The 15396-nt window shown below is 39.1% G+C and overlaps 1 protein-coding gene across 7 annotated transcripts in view; it reads left to right on the forward strand.

The window, feature by feature from the left end:
• TTC3 (tetratricopeptide repeat domain 3) overlaps positions 1–15396 on the forward strand; it is a 116521-nt gene that overhangs the window by 22529 nt on the left and 78596 nt on the right. For 6 of the 7 annotated variants that reach the window (XM_027582290.1, XM_027582293.1, XM_027582287.1 and 3 more), the window contains one exon: positions 9514–9568. In XM_027582290.1, coding sequence (XP_027438091.1) covers positions 9514–9568 — 55 coding nt within the window. Of the gene's footprint in view, positions 1–482; positions 1907–9513; positions 9569–15396 lie in introns of those variants that run through there. The other variant, XM_027582291.1, reaches the window with a different exon arrangement.

Raw genomic sequence — 15396 nt, forward strand, 5'->3', positions numbered from 1 at the left:
TTCATATTTGTATTTGACCTTTCTGTTGCCTAAAATAAAAGGAGAAAGCCTGACAAGTTACATGATTCTCACTGTCCATGAAGAAAGAGGACAGAAGTTGCTCAGGTGAAGCAGTTTTCCTGATGTTTAGTTCTGGAAGAAACGTCTTATATGGCTCACAAGTAACATGGACTGGGTGATGGAGTAGAGAAGAACCTCAGGCACATTCTTGTTCAAAGCAGAAAACTCCCTGAAAGTGCAGTTTGGGTTTCACAAATAAATTTTTTTTGTGGCGTTTTCTGATCAAATAGAGAGTCTGATACTAGTGGTTTTTAGTTAAAGTACTTATTGTTGGGATGCGGGAGGGTGGGAGTGGGGAAGAGAGTATATTCCAAGTATGTAGCTTTTAAAAATAACATTTGTTTTTCTTTTATTATAAACAGAACACATTCTCATGGTAGAAAATTTGGAAAATACAAGAGTTTAAAAAGAAGAAAATAAAAATCACCAGTAATCCAACCACCTCGGAGAATACCGCTGTATTAACGTTATGCAGCTTTTAGATGGCTTAAGCCGTGGATAAAGCGAGGCTATCTAGACTAGAGGAATGGATGGGCTGGACACAGTCTTCCATCAATACCACTGTCCTCAACTGGTTCTGACAAGAAATGAGCTGCAAATGTCCTTAGGTTATTGCGTCTGGCTAGGTCCAGAATTGCAGATATCCTATGCTGTTTGATGGTGAATCTATGTGCTTTCAAGATGAATAGGTTGGCAACTTGGCTAGCCTCTTGTGAAAATCGAAACCTTGATTGGGAGAAAGGTCATCCACTCTGCATAGGGGAGCTCTGAGAGTGGAGAGGCAAGCCGGGGGGTTTCTGCCCGCTTTCATGAGTGTTGAATGCTAGACACTCAAGGAGGATCCTCTTAAAACTGCGCTGCAAAGGAGGTGCATCAAAGTAGAAATACAGAAGCCAGGTAGCCTGGTGAGGAAAAGGTCAAGAGCAGGGTTGTGTGTCAATCCTTGTACCTACTCCCTGATAGAGTCTAGCTTGTGGTTCAACACCCCTCGAAGTTTTCACTAGAGGCAGGTCAGCAACATTTCCTTCTCAGGCAATCACCGATATGTATTGAATGCCAATGTAATGTCAGAAACATTGTGCCACACAGCTTTGATGGTGTTTCCCACCTTCTTGCACATTGTTTATATGACTTATTCAGTAATGTAGGGATAATGTTTTCTGAGTTTACAGTACATCTCACTCCTGACCAAGTGAGTAGATAATGTGACTTCAGAAAGGAACACGTTGCCAGTGATTCACTCGTGCCATTGAAACAGAAGGACCCATGCCCTTTAGCTGAGTTACCATGATTGAGATGTTTTGAAGCTCTCACATCTGAGGTTTGGTAGATCTGTCATGGGAATCTGGCTGAGCAGCTGTGGGACACCTGGGGGTAACACACTGGCACTGTTCTGAGCACTTTATGCATACAAGCTCAAAAAACCCTCAACAACCCTGCATGGTGGGTGCTGCTATCTCTTTACAGATGAGGAAACAGGAATGGGAGGTCAAGCAAAGTATCCTCAGAAACTAGGTGGGTGTGATGGAGCCAGAATTTGAACCCAGGCAGCCTGGATGCAGAGTTTCTACTCTTAATCTACTCTTAATCCCGATGGAAAGGGCAATGTGAAAGCTGAAAAAAGGATTAAAAAATAAATGGTTCAAATAGTCAATAAACATGAGTATCCTTATAGGACATGCAGATTACAAACTTTGAGTTTCTTTTTCATGTCCATCAGATTGGCAAACATTTTAAAAACCTCATAATTCCAAGTGTTTGAGAGGATGTGGAACAAAGGAAACTTGCATACTCGGCTGGAGAAAGTGTAAATTGGTGCAATCACTTTGGACAGCAGTTTGGCAAGGTGAAGATGTGCATACTCTGCAGCCCACTTCTAGGCTCCTATCCTCCAAACTCAAATGTGTACCCAAGAAGATACGTACAAGCCTTCACAATAGCATTGTTTGTAAGAGTAAAGAAATGGAAACAACTTAAATGTCCATCCATGGGGGAATGGATAAATAAATGATGGTATATTCATACAATGGAATTTTATGCAGCAGTTAAAATGATGACAATGTTGAGTGAAAAAGCAAGTTGCCGAATGATTTGTATGGTATGCGGTTTATATAATGTCAAAATATGCAAAATGACAAACATATCATAGTTAATACCTAGTATGTATTAAAAATGTTTACAAATGCATGGGCATGTTAAACATCAGCGGAGTGGCTATCTCTGGGGAGGGAAGGAGGGAAAAGGATTGGAGATGAGAAAGTGGTACACAGCGGTTGTCGACTATAACAGTTCTGCAAAAGATCTGAAGTAAATACGGCAAAATGTTAAGATCTTGCTAAGCTGGTACATGGGTGTCGACTATATTAATGTTATTCTCTGTACTTTTATGTATACTTGAAATATGTGATAAAAAGTGATACAGTAAAATTAAAAATGCACATAAGATGAAAAAAAAACAAAAGCAGTGTTCACTAAAACATCAAAGATAAAATAAGTGAAAGTAATCTCGAAAGAAGAGAAATATAAGTGTTTTAAGACCAATGGTGGGGAGCCCGAGGTGAGGTATGCGTGGGGAAAGTGCTTCATTAAGAAGTGGTCACGGTGCTTGTGGTGGTAATGCCAGGTAGTCACAGTTTGTACCACCTTTGGGTGAATGTATGTGAGGCCAAGAGCCCATCTGAACTTTTAACATTCCTCAGACGTGTGCACCTCCAGATGTCCCCCTTTGGAAATCTGTGGAATGGGATTGGGGGGCTGTGTGGAAATATGCTACTTCCTGCCACAGCTTCTGCTGAATCCTTTAGGCTCGGGACTGTGTGCAGTGTATCCCAAATGCCGGTCGTGGCCGAGATGTCCTTTATTCAGGTCTTCCAGAAGTTCACTTCACAAATACAACTTGGCAGTTATAGGGAATTTTAGAGTGGTAGTTTTAATTGAAGTAATCAGATATTTTTAAAAGAGAATCTAAAGTAATTAGGCGTATCTATGGCTTCTGTAGTTACAGCACTTATGTGAGGTGTATCATCAGACTGTGCCTCTTTACTGTTTCATTCTTTTTTCTGGTACTCAAATGTGGAAATTTGAATTCTTTGATGGGATGTGATAAACTGTGTAAGGGTAAATGGAATTGGAAAAAGGGAAAGCTTAGCCTTGGATTTTTTTTTAATTTACTTTGGAAAATTATGGAATTTTAAACTTGGCATTTACTTTGACCTTCAGTGTTTACCCATCATAAGATATTCTCTTCTGTTAAATCCAACTTATGATTAATAGCAGGTAGATAGACTTTAAATGACTTCTGGTTTTTTGTTTCGTTTTGTGTTTTTCTGAATTTCTCTGAGGCCCAGAGGTATAAATCAAGGCAATTGTATGTTCCTGTGAGAATTTAAAAAATTCTAGTGTGGGGAGCACCTGGCTGGCTCAGTAGAGCATGTGGTACTCTTGATCTCGGGGTCAGGAGTTGAGCCCCATGTTGGATGCAGAACCTACTTTAAAAAAAAAAATCCTAGTGTGTGGGAGGAGCTTCAGTGTGAGTGTTCTGTGTATTTCCATAATATCTTATGCCTGTATAAGCACTTAGTATGTTGAACCAAATGAAGTTACTATTTTTATAATCCAGAATGTAGGCAGTTTCATTTGATTCAATGTAATGTGTATATACGTGTGTGTGTGTGTGTGTGTGTGTGTGTGTGTGTGTGTGTGTATTTTTTAACATTGGTGGGAGCATACTGTACATAATGTTGTACTTCTTGCTTTTTTTAAAAAAAATACTTAAATCTTGGAGCTTGTTGCATATTAGTGTATATAGAGATATACCCTTATTTATGTTCATGGCTCCATAGTCTTTTTTTTTTTTAGCTTTTTTTTATTATGTTAATCACCATACAATACATCATTAGTTTTTGATGTAGTGTTCCATGATTCATTGTTTGCGTATAACACCCAGTGCTCCATTCAGTATGTGCCCTCTTTAATACCCATCACCAGGCTAACCCATCCCCCCCCAGAACCCTCAGTTTGTTTCTCAGAGTACATAGTCTCATGGTTTGTCTCCCCCTCCGATTTCCCCCGCTTCATTTTTCCCTTCCTGCTGTCTTTTTTTTTTTTTAACATATAATGTATTATTTGTTTCAGAGGTATAGGTCTGCGATGCAACAGTCTCACACAATTCACAGCGCTCACCAAAGCACATACCCTCCCCAATGTCCATCACCCAGCTACCCCATCCCTCCTACCCCCCACCACTCCAGCAACCCTCAGTTTGTTTCCTGAGATTAAGAATTCCTCATATCAGTGAGATCATATGATACATGTCTTTCTCTGATTGACGGCTCCATAGTCTACTCAATGGATTACTCCTGCTTTGGTTAGTTTGTATTAGAATATAAATTATTTCCAGTTTAAAAAAATTACAGCTTTGTAATGATTATCTTTTTACTTACATTCTACACTCAGGTGAAAGTATATCTGTAGATAAATTCCTGATTGCTTTTACTTGGATGAAAGAGCTTATGTAATTTTTTTTTAAGATTTTATTTTTTAAATTTATTTGATAGCGCACAAGTAGGCAGAGCGGCAGGCAGAGGGAGAGGAGAAGCAGGCTCCCCACCAAGCAAGGAGCCCGATGGAGGGCTCCATCCCAGGATCCTAGGATCATGACCTGAGCCGAAGGCAGGCTTAACCGCCCAGGCGCCCCAGAGCTTATGTAATTTTAATTCCAGACACTAACTTTTGATTTAAATTTATGTGTTTATTCATTTGATGGTTATCAGTCACTGCATATTTGGTAGTAACTGACCATTACATCTGAATTCTGCTTTTGTTGCTTCATTGTAAGATCTAGGAATCTGGGGAGTAGCATTATTTCTTTGTTGGTCTGGTCAGGCCCTAAAAGTGCTGATTTACAATAGGGAAGAAAAAAAGTGATAATCCTTTTATGTCTTGTGAAGTTCTTATATATACTGTGGTTTGAGAGAGTGAGTAAATAGCATCTTTTCTTTCCAAGTCCAGAATCAGTTAAGAAATAGAAACGGAAGACAAGGCAGATGGTGATCTAGTCTTGCCTCTGGTGCTGACACAGTGGAGAGTAGGGCCTTATCTGAACAGTGTGATAGCCAACTGACTTGTTAGTTCACCCATGGTCACAGAAAGAACTGGCAACAGGGACTTTTGTGAACTTTAAGCTTGGAGGAAAAGGGGATCTGGTATTATGGTGTTCAGTGTAAGATTCCAAAGAGTGAGAAAAAGAAGAGGCTAAACCACATAGGATTAGCGCCCCTCCCCACCATTTTTCATCCTCGGGAAAAGTTAGGGGTGGGAAAGGAGAGAGCTCAAAAATGATTAATCTAGCAAATCCACATGGAAGCTAGAGGAGGGAGAAATATGTATTCACTCCTAACATTTTGGGGCAAAATGTGCCATATCATATATGAAGAAATAGGTGAGAGGGTTGGAGAAATAATACTTCGTCATGTAACATGTATTCCATTGGAGCATCTAGGCTAGAATATTCTTTCTTGCCCTCTGTTCAGTACTCTCACCATTTTGTCACATAGTCTTCAGGAGTAAGTAACCATTTGCATCTCTTGAGTTTTCCTTTTTTCGTAGATGTATTGTACAGATGTATCGCTGTTGCTAAAGTCATACCTGCTCTCCAGAGTATGTACACCTCCGCTGCACTGGGTTGGATGAGCAATCACACCATGTCATTTATTATGTCTACTTTGTTTTAGTAGGAGGATGTGGTCATATGCTAGTAAATGTGAAAATACGTTAGTGTTTTTATTTATATAGTGTATACACACACTAATATGTATGGTATTTATAATGTATTGATTGTAACTACAGTTATCATAGTGGTTATTGTACTGTATATTATAACAATAACATTTAACATTGATTCAGTAAGTACGATTGGAGTTCTGCTTCTAGCTATGTCAGAAATGAGCAAAACCAGACACAGCTCCTGTATTCTAGACAGTGGGCCAGCAGTGGAAGGGAGGATGTTGCATTCATGGAATTAATAGTGTGCTGGGTGGCCTGAATACAGAGAAGGAGGGGAGTGAGTGGTACTCAGGGACTAGACCGAGGAGGGTCTTGTAGGCTACATAACTGTGGCCTTGAAGAGCATCAAGAAGTAAGTAAAGGATTTTAAATTGAGGTGAGATGGCATGATTAGTACCTTAGAAAGATCAATCTAGTTGTAGCGAGGAGAATGGGTTTGGAGGAGATGCAGCATGAATTGGGTTGAGGCTGTTGCAGTACTCTAGGCCAGAGGGATGGTAGCTTAGAGCAGGGTAATGGTAGTGGAAATGGAGAAGTGGAAGTATTTGAGATGCTTTGGAGGTAAAATGGATGGATTTTTAGCCTTCAGCCACTTCATGGATTATAGGCTCACTCCCTAACACTGGGATCACTGGAAGAGACACATTTGTAGGAAGTAGAACTTGACTTCACTCCTGGACTTCAGCCTTCAGCCACTTCATGGATTATAGGCTCACTCCCTAACACTGGGATCACTGGAAGAGACACATTTGTAGGAAGTAGAACTTGACTTCACTCCTGGACATCCTGAGTTGAAGTGTCCTTGAAGGATCCCAGTTGGAATTTCACATTGGCAATGAATTATGTGGGTCTGGGACTCCAAGGAGATATTTGAACAAGAGACACATATTTGGGATAGTTAACCTAGATGATTTGAAGTTGCAAATGTGGATGAGATTGCTTGGGAAGGCGGTTCTCAACTTTTACTGCACCCTGGAATTGACCTTGGGAGAAATACCCCCAACTCAAGAGATTTTGATTTAATTAATTGGGCATTAGGCTTCTAGCAGCCCCAACCCCCCCCCAGATGGTACTCATATGTAACCAAGGTTGAGACCCACTGTGTAGAGCAAGGGTGAGCTGAAAACTAGGACTGAGCCTTGAGGGACACAAACAGTGGCCATATAAGGGAAGATGAACCTGCGTGGAAGACGGTTAAGAGGTAGCCAGAGAGGTAGGAGGAAAACTAGAGGTGTGACATCATTGAAGGAAGAGAAAGAGTGACCAGTAGTGTCTGTTGCTGCTGAGAAGCCAAATGGAGTTTAGACTGAGCAATATGGACATCTTTTAGTTACCATAGGGAGAGCTGTGTATGGGAAGCTTGTGGATCCTGGGTTGGAGTGGATTGAGATGAGAGGAAGTGGAAACAGTATAGGCAGTTGTTAAAAGTATTCGTGGAGGGAAGCAGTGGGGAGACGAGGTGTGCCATTGTATTAGGATGTGTTTGGTTGCCAATAACAGAAAACCCTGTTTAAATGGTGAAGGAAACTTAACCTCATTCAAGAAGTCCAGAAGAAGGTGGCTCTAGGGTTGTATATTTAGTGCCTCAACAATGTCATCAAAGACCTAGGATTTTTCTAGTGCCTCTGTGTGACTTGGACCTCAGGCTGCCTCCTCTGGCTACTGTAATTCAGATATTAAACTGGACATTACAGTCTCCAGCAAAAGAATGACTCTTGTAATCTTCAAAAAAAGTACACATAGTGCAAAGTGTACAATTCCTAAGTTTATAGGTTGAATTTTCAGAAACCTTACACATGTTATTGGTACCCAGATCACAGCCCCAGTACCCCTGAAGGTCCCCCTTGTTCCTCCTAGTCTACCCACCTTCTTCCCCAGGTTGAGTATTATCCCATTTTCCAATGCAATGGGTTAGTTTTGCCTGTTTTTGTGTAATGTAAACAGTCATGGTATGTGCTCTTTTATGTTTAGCATTCAGCATTGTTTTCAAGATCCATATTGTTGCATGGAGTTGTACAGTTTTCATCTATTGCATGAATATACCACATTTTATCCATTCTAATGTTGATGGACATTTGGGTAGTTTCTAGTATTTGGCTTTTACAGATAGTATCATTGTGAACATATGTATTCATTTCTTTTGAGAATCTAATTAAGGAGTGGAGTTGCTGGGACGAAGGTATGCTTATATTCAGCTTTCCTACATAATTTCCTATATGGTTGTGTTGTTTTACACTCCTGCCAGCAGCATATGAGAGTTTCAGTTCCATGTCCTCGCTAACACTTATTTTTTGTCATTTCATTTAGACATTCTGATGGGTATGTAGTGATACAGTGCTGTGATTTTAATTTGGATTTCCTTAAGTCAATTAAGGATATTTAAGTTGAGCATCTTTTCATATGCTTATTGACCACTTGGATATTCTCTTTTGTGAAGTGCCTGTTTGGATCTTTTGCTATTTTTTTTCTTTTGAGTTGAATGTCTTATTCATTAGGTTTAAAAAAAATTTTTTTTGGATTTGAGCCATTGGTCAAATATATACATTACAAATAGCTTCTCACGTTCTGTGGCTTGCCTTTTCACTTTTGTGTGTTTTGTTTTGTTTTTTTTTTACAAATGGTTGATGCTAATTTTAACAGTACCGTTTATCAGTTTTTTCCTTTATGATAAGCACTTTTGGAGTTCTGTTTATAATCTTTGCCTTCTCTAACATCACCAGAATGTTCTATGTTTCTTTTAAAAGCTTGATTGTTTAACTTTGCGTTTAGTGAGAGGTAGGATTCAAGATGGGTATGAATGTCTAATTGATTCATCACTCTTTCTTGAGAATATGTTTTCTCCATGCACTTCATTTTGTCATATAGATCAGGCAACTGTATGTAAGCATCTGTTTCTGATCTGCTTATCCAGATCTGTTGGTCAGGTCATCTATCTTTGGATAGACTTTTTTTTTTTTTTTTAACTATATATAGTCTTTTAGTAGGTACTTCTGTCTGGTAGTGTAAGTTACCTAGTTTTCTTCCTTGTAATCTTATTTTTAAGAGTGATGAGTCCTCTTAGCTCTCATTGGCCAGCACTGGGTCACATGACTACCCCCAAACCAGTCAGTAGAAAGGAGAGTGAGATTGCCATGATTGGCTTAAACTAATTAGAATTATCATCCTCATTTTACATATGGGAAAGTGGGCCTGGGAGGTTAATAACTTCCTAAACAGTCCCGAGAAGAGTTAGTGATTGTATTGAACTTAACTCCCATCTGTGTCTCAACTTTTATGCTCTGTCCACTGCAGTTTAGCTCATGTGTGCAAGATCTGGGAGTTATCTTTTTGGAGATCAGAAGTCTTGCTGATGTGCAAAAATAGTGCAGAAAAACTAGGTAGATAATAACAAGTAAGATGTAGATAAGATATGTGGAGGAAATACTCCAGAAATATGAAAAGTAGTTATTCCTGGGTAGTTGTGATTGTGACTCTGGGTGACTTTTTCCTTTTGTTTTACTTTTCTGTATTTTCCAAATTTCCTATAATGGACATATATGGATTTTTAAAAATTAAAAAGTTATTTTTAACTAGGTTATATCTGGAAAATTCAAGAAGTACAAATAGATACACAATTTATAATGCCTTTATGAAAAAATAAAAATGAATATTTCTTGTTTTTCTTTTTAGAAATGCACTTGGTGATGGAAAGAGAGCCATTATCCTGAAGAGCAATTGGACAAAGGTAAGTTGCTTTTATCTTTACATTGGGCAGGTAACGCCATATAACTTTGTGAAAAATCTGTGTACAGGATGTAAATTTATATGTAAAAATGCTGGATAAAATTATGCCAAGCTCAAGAATGTGAGAGGGGAATCTTCAGTTCCATAATCAGAAAGGAGACTTAACACAGCAGTGAGAGGCCATGTGTCTCTGAGCAGGACAAGTAGCACGTAGAATTGTTGAGGAGCTGGAGGGTACCTTAGTGACTAAGATGTCAGCATCTGCATATTTTGGATGGGTTAAAGACTTACTATGAAAAATGAAACTTAAAACTTAGGAGAAAAGTTATAGGAGACTGTCTTTACAACCTTGAGGTGGGAAAGGATTTATTAAATAACATACATTGCACAAATCAGTGTGTGTGGGGGGGGGCACGTAAATTTGACTATATCCAACTGAAAAACTTCTGTATGTCAAAAGACGCCATGAATGAAATCATAATCTGGGAGGAGATAATTTGTCATATAGATAACATATATAACTGATAGGATTTATATCCAGAATATGCAAAGAGCTATAATAAATAAACCCAGTAGAAAATGGGCGAGTGAATAAACAAGCATTTCACAGAAGAGAAATCCTGAATGGGCAATAGAAATAAACTAGTGCAATAACACTTAAAATTATACAGTTAGAAAAACAAAACCAAGAGAGCAGAGTAGAGAGCTTCCAAACAGACCTACATGAACCTAAGTAAGTAAAGCAATGTGATATCGTTTAGGTCCTTTAGATTGGCAAAAATTAAAGAGACCAGTAGTCCCAGGTATTGGTGGATGTGTGTACTAACAGGAACCTTCCATAAACCAGTGGGTGAGAATTGGTTGCAACCAACCTGGAGAGCGCTATGATGTGCATATGCTATAATTATTTGATTCTAAGTGTGTGATTCTAAGAATGCAGACATTCTTGCAATATGTACCCATGTGGAGATATGCAAAGTGGCCATTGCAATGCTGTTTTAACGGCATAGAACTGCAGATACCTACATGTCCACTGATAAAGCAGGGATGGATACGGTATTTTCACTTGGTCAGAGTTGTGCCTCTGATCTGATCTTTCCCTCTTCCTTAAACACCCATTATGTCTCTGACCTCACTCCCACCCTTCTCTCCCTTGTTCACTCTTTGTTGACCTGTTGGCCTCCTCAACTGTTCCTTATATATGCCAGGCCCACTCCCAGTTTGTACTTGTTCTTCCCTCTGCCTAGAATTAGAATGCCTTCTCCCAGAGCCTGAGCTAGCTCCCTTACTTCCTTTCATGTTTTACTGAAAGTCTTCTCAGTGAAAACTTCTTGGCCACATTACTAAAATGCCAAGGCTATCCCTGTATAGACATTTGCTACCCTTTTTCCCTGCTCACTTTTTTCCTCTTGGCATTTAACATTATTGAACATACTGTATGTATTATTACTGTGTGTCCTCCCATACAACGTGAGATCCATGAGGACGGATCTTTTTGGTTGGTTCACTATTGAATCTGGACTGCCTGACAAGCTGCTTGGCACATAGTAAGCACTTACTAGTGAATATTTGTTGACTTAGTGAATGAACGAATCGAATATTAGATTGTAGTTGGAATAAGTTAACTGGTTTATCAGCATTTATAGATTTAAAAAATAGTGTTGAATGAAAAAAAGCAGTAAAAGCGTATTATAGGCCACAAAGATACCTATCAAACTCATGATAATGTTTGTTTCTGGGCAGTTAGAGAAGGAAAGATTAGAGAGGGTACAAAGACTATTTCGGCCATATCTGTATGGTTTTATTTCTTCTAGTAAAAAAGAATCTAAATCAAATACAGCAAAATGTTAGCAATTAATTCTGGGTGTTTGTGATATTAATCACTGTATGTTCCTAAATCACAAAATACCCGACTTTTTTTTAAAGTAGAGCTTCAGATAAGACACAGAAAGATACATGTTTCAGACTTCATTCCTGGCTTTACATAATTTGTTTTTAAATCAAAGTGAGTATTACTCATAGAATTTTAGAGCCCCTCCCCCAAATTATGATTCATGTGGCTGAGGAGTCTGGGGATTGTGAAATTCCCCAGGTGGACTCCTGCATCCAGATTTTGGAGTCCGTTTTTAAATGTCTCTTAATGTTTTATGACTTAAATGTTTTAAATGCCATTTTACAGATGAAGAGATTGAGTCCCAGAAAGGTAAAGTGACTTTTGCAAGTAAAAGACAAAACTGGATTTAGAATCCAGCATTGGATGTGCTTCTGTTTGAGAGTGATCAGTTTGTTGTGCTTGATACAGAATCTTTGTTGATCACTGAACCTAGCATTTGTCACTTGCTCCATAAATACTTATTCTATGGATGATAGAATTCTTAATACTGAAACCCAGACCCTGAAGTTAGTTTTCTAGAGTTACCTTTGAATTTTCTATTATCAATTTAGAAAAAAAGGAGTACTAAAATATTCTGAATTGCATTGAGGACTTCGTGTAGAATGTTTATTCCTGGCTTGATTTATTGAACAGAAAATTTTCACTTTCTAAAAAACTATTTTTTTAGAGCAGATTTAGGTTCACAGCAAAATTAAGAGGAAGGTAATCTCCCATAAACCCCCACACATGCATAGACTCCCCCATTATCAGTATCCCCCAGCTGAGTGGTATAATTTGAAAATTGATGAACCTACACAGACACGTTATAATCATCCAAGGTCCATAGTTTATCTTAGTGTTCATTCCCTAAGTGTTACGCATTCTGTGGGTTTGGACAAATGTGTAATGACATTTATCCATCATTATGATTTATACAGAGTATTTTCACTGTTCCCCCAGATCTTCTGATCTGCCTATCCAAACCCCTGGCAACCACTGATCTTTTTCCTATTTCCATTAGTTTTACCTTTTCCAGGATGTCAGAGTTTGAATCATACAGTATATAGCTTTCTCAGATAGCCTTCTCTTTCACTTAATAATATGCATTTAAGTTTCTGCCATGTCTTTTCATGTCTTGATAATGGTTTCTTTTTCATGCTGAATAACATTACATTGTCTGGATGCACCAGTTGATTTATCCATTCACCTACTGAAGGACTTTTTTTTTTTTAAGATTTTATTTATTTATTTGAGAGAAAGATAGCGAGGGAGAGCACAAGCAGAGGGGAGAGAGAAGCAGGCTTCCCGCGGAGCAGGCAGCCCATTGCGGGGCTCGATCCCAAGATCCCTGGATCATGACCTGAGCTGAAGGCAGATGCTTAACTGAGCCACCCAGGAGCCCCTACTGAAGGACATTTTCGTTGCTTTCAACTTTTGGCCATTTTGAATAAAGCTGATATAAATACCTATGTGCAGGGTTTTGTGTTGACATGTTTTCAACTCTTTTGGGTAATTATCAAGGAGTAGGATTGCTGGATCATGTGACAAGACTATGTTTAGTTTTTGTTTTTGTTTTTAATTTATTTGAGAGAGACAAGAGAGAGAGGAGCTGGGGGGAGGGGCAGAGGGAGAAGGAGAAGCAAACTCCCCACCGAGCAGGGAGCCTGATGTGGGGCTCGATCCTGGGATCCTGGGATCATGACCTGAGCTGAAGGCAGATGCCCACCCCGGTGCCCCTAGTTTTGTTTTTTTTGTTGTTGTTGTTTTTAAGATTTTATTTATTTGAGAAAGAGAGGCAGAGATAGGATAGAGGTAGCGAGAGAGCATGAGCAGGGGGGAGAGGGAGAAGCAGACGCCCCACTGAGCAGGGAGCTTGGCGCAGAGCTCAATCCCAGGACCCTGGAATTATGACCTGAGCTGAAAGCAGATGCTTAACTGACCGAACCACCCAGGCGTCCCAAGAATATGTTTAGTTTTTTAAGGAAATGCCGAACTGTTTTCCAAAGTGGCTATGCCATTTTGCATTCCCACCAGCCACAAGTGAGAGTTCCTGCTGTTCCATATCCTCCTTGGCATTTGGTATTGTCTCTTGTGGTCATTGTAGTGTTGTTTTAATGGCATGTGTCCTGAATTTTGGCATTCCTAATAGGTGTATAGTAGTATTTCGTTTTAACTTGCATTTCCCTAATGACATATGATGTGGAGCATCTTTTCATATGTTCATTTGCCACTGTATACCTTCCTTGATGAGGTGTCTGTTAAGACCTTACAGATGTGTCTGCTAAATATTTTCTCCTTGATTGTAGCTTGTCTTCTCATTTTCTTGACAGCAGCTTTCAGAGAGCAGAAGTTTTTAATTTTAAAGTCCAGCTTATCAGTTATTTCTTTCATAGATCATGCCTTTGGTATGGTATCTAAAAAGTCATTACCATTTTTTGCATTTTACATTTAGGTCTGTGATTCATTTTTAGTTAATTTTTATGGAGAATATAATATCTAGATGCATTTTTTTTTGCATGTAGATGCCCCAGCATCATTGTTGCAAAGGCTGTCTTTACTTCATTGTATTACCTTTGTTATCTTCGTCAAAGATTTGTTGACTATATTTATGTGGGTTCATTCACTTTATTTAGATAGGGATGTTTTGTGATGATTGCAGAAATATTTGTATAGATGCAAAACACAAATCCTAGTAAGTATTTAAAAAATGTGGTAACTACATCTAGGTTATTTTTTCATTTTATTTTACTGGAAAGAAGTGCTCATTAAAAGGTAGCTTAAACTTCAGAAGCAAAGGTGAACTGTGCAAGTTGCACAGAAGAAGTTCTGTACTTCTACTTGAGATTAACTATGAGCCTAAACCTGTTGAGTCATGCCTCTAGGATATAAGCCTGTATAAGAAAGTTCTCTGTAAATTTCTGTGAGGGTGGGCCATTGTTCTCCCTTCTTTCCAGATAGAGAAGACTGGTACATTGCCAACTGCCCTACACTGCTTTCAGGCTTAAGAGAGGGTGTGTCATTGTATCCCAAAGGGTGGGAATTTTTATGGTATTATCAGTAGACATTTGTTGACATTTCTCTGTGCATTGCCTTTTGATATTGTTATATAGCATACAAACCAGTAGCCTCACAGATGTCCATAAGAACCTTTTAATATTGAGGGATGTATTAGGACTCTTTTGTTTGTGATACTGATGTTTTTGTGTATCTAAATATTTTTGAGCTTCCTTTTGGGATGCAGTAAAGTTACTTGGAAACAGTGTAATTCTTTGGAGTCTTGTTTTAAGCTTTGATAGGTGGGGCCATAGTGGTATTAGGTCAACGGCTACCTTTTTATTCACATCTGAAGCAAAATGCTTCTGAATACTCTGCCTGTTACTCCATGAATTATGTTTTCCACTCTGCCTGGTGGAAACAGGAATTATTCCTGGCCCTGTGTGAGTGCTGACTCTTGTTTCCTTATTAGTCTTTCGAGTGGTTCTTTCCCTGGTTTGGGTTTTGGGTAGTTGTCCCACATGCATGTACTGATTAGTACTCACCTCAAGACTCAACTTGGGACTGTGTGAGGATCTCTGGAGGTGTCTGTTTTGCAGTCTCCTCTCTGGTCCTCTGCCCTGTGAACTTGAGCTGCCTTGGCTCTCCTGGTCTCTTGTCTCTGTCTCCAGAACTGAGACTGCAGTCCCTGCCTGTGTTCCTTCTCCCTGTGCCATGGCTTAGAATTCTTCAATAAGCTGAAAATTCCATTCAGGGCTTATGTTGTGTTTCTCCAGGGTCACTCTCTTTCGTTGCCTGATAGTCACTCAATGTCTTGCAAACCTTGTTTCATATATTTTGTCCTTGTTTGTTTTAGGCAAGAGTGTAAATCCAAATCCCTGTTAACTTCATCTTGACCACAAGTGGTAGTTAGAGTGTGGGCTCTCTTGGCTTCATTTTGAAAAAGACTTTTACCATGTAGT

This window comes from Zalophus californianus, chromosome 1, assembly GCF_009762305.2.
Source record: "Zalophus californianus isolate mZalCal1 chromosome 1, mZalCal1.pri.v2, whole genome shotgun sequence".
NCBI lineage: Eukaryota > Metazoa > Chordata > Mammalia > Carnivora > Otariidae > Zalophus > Zalophus californianus.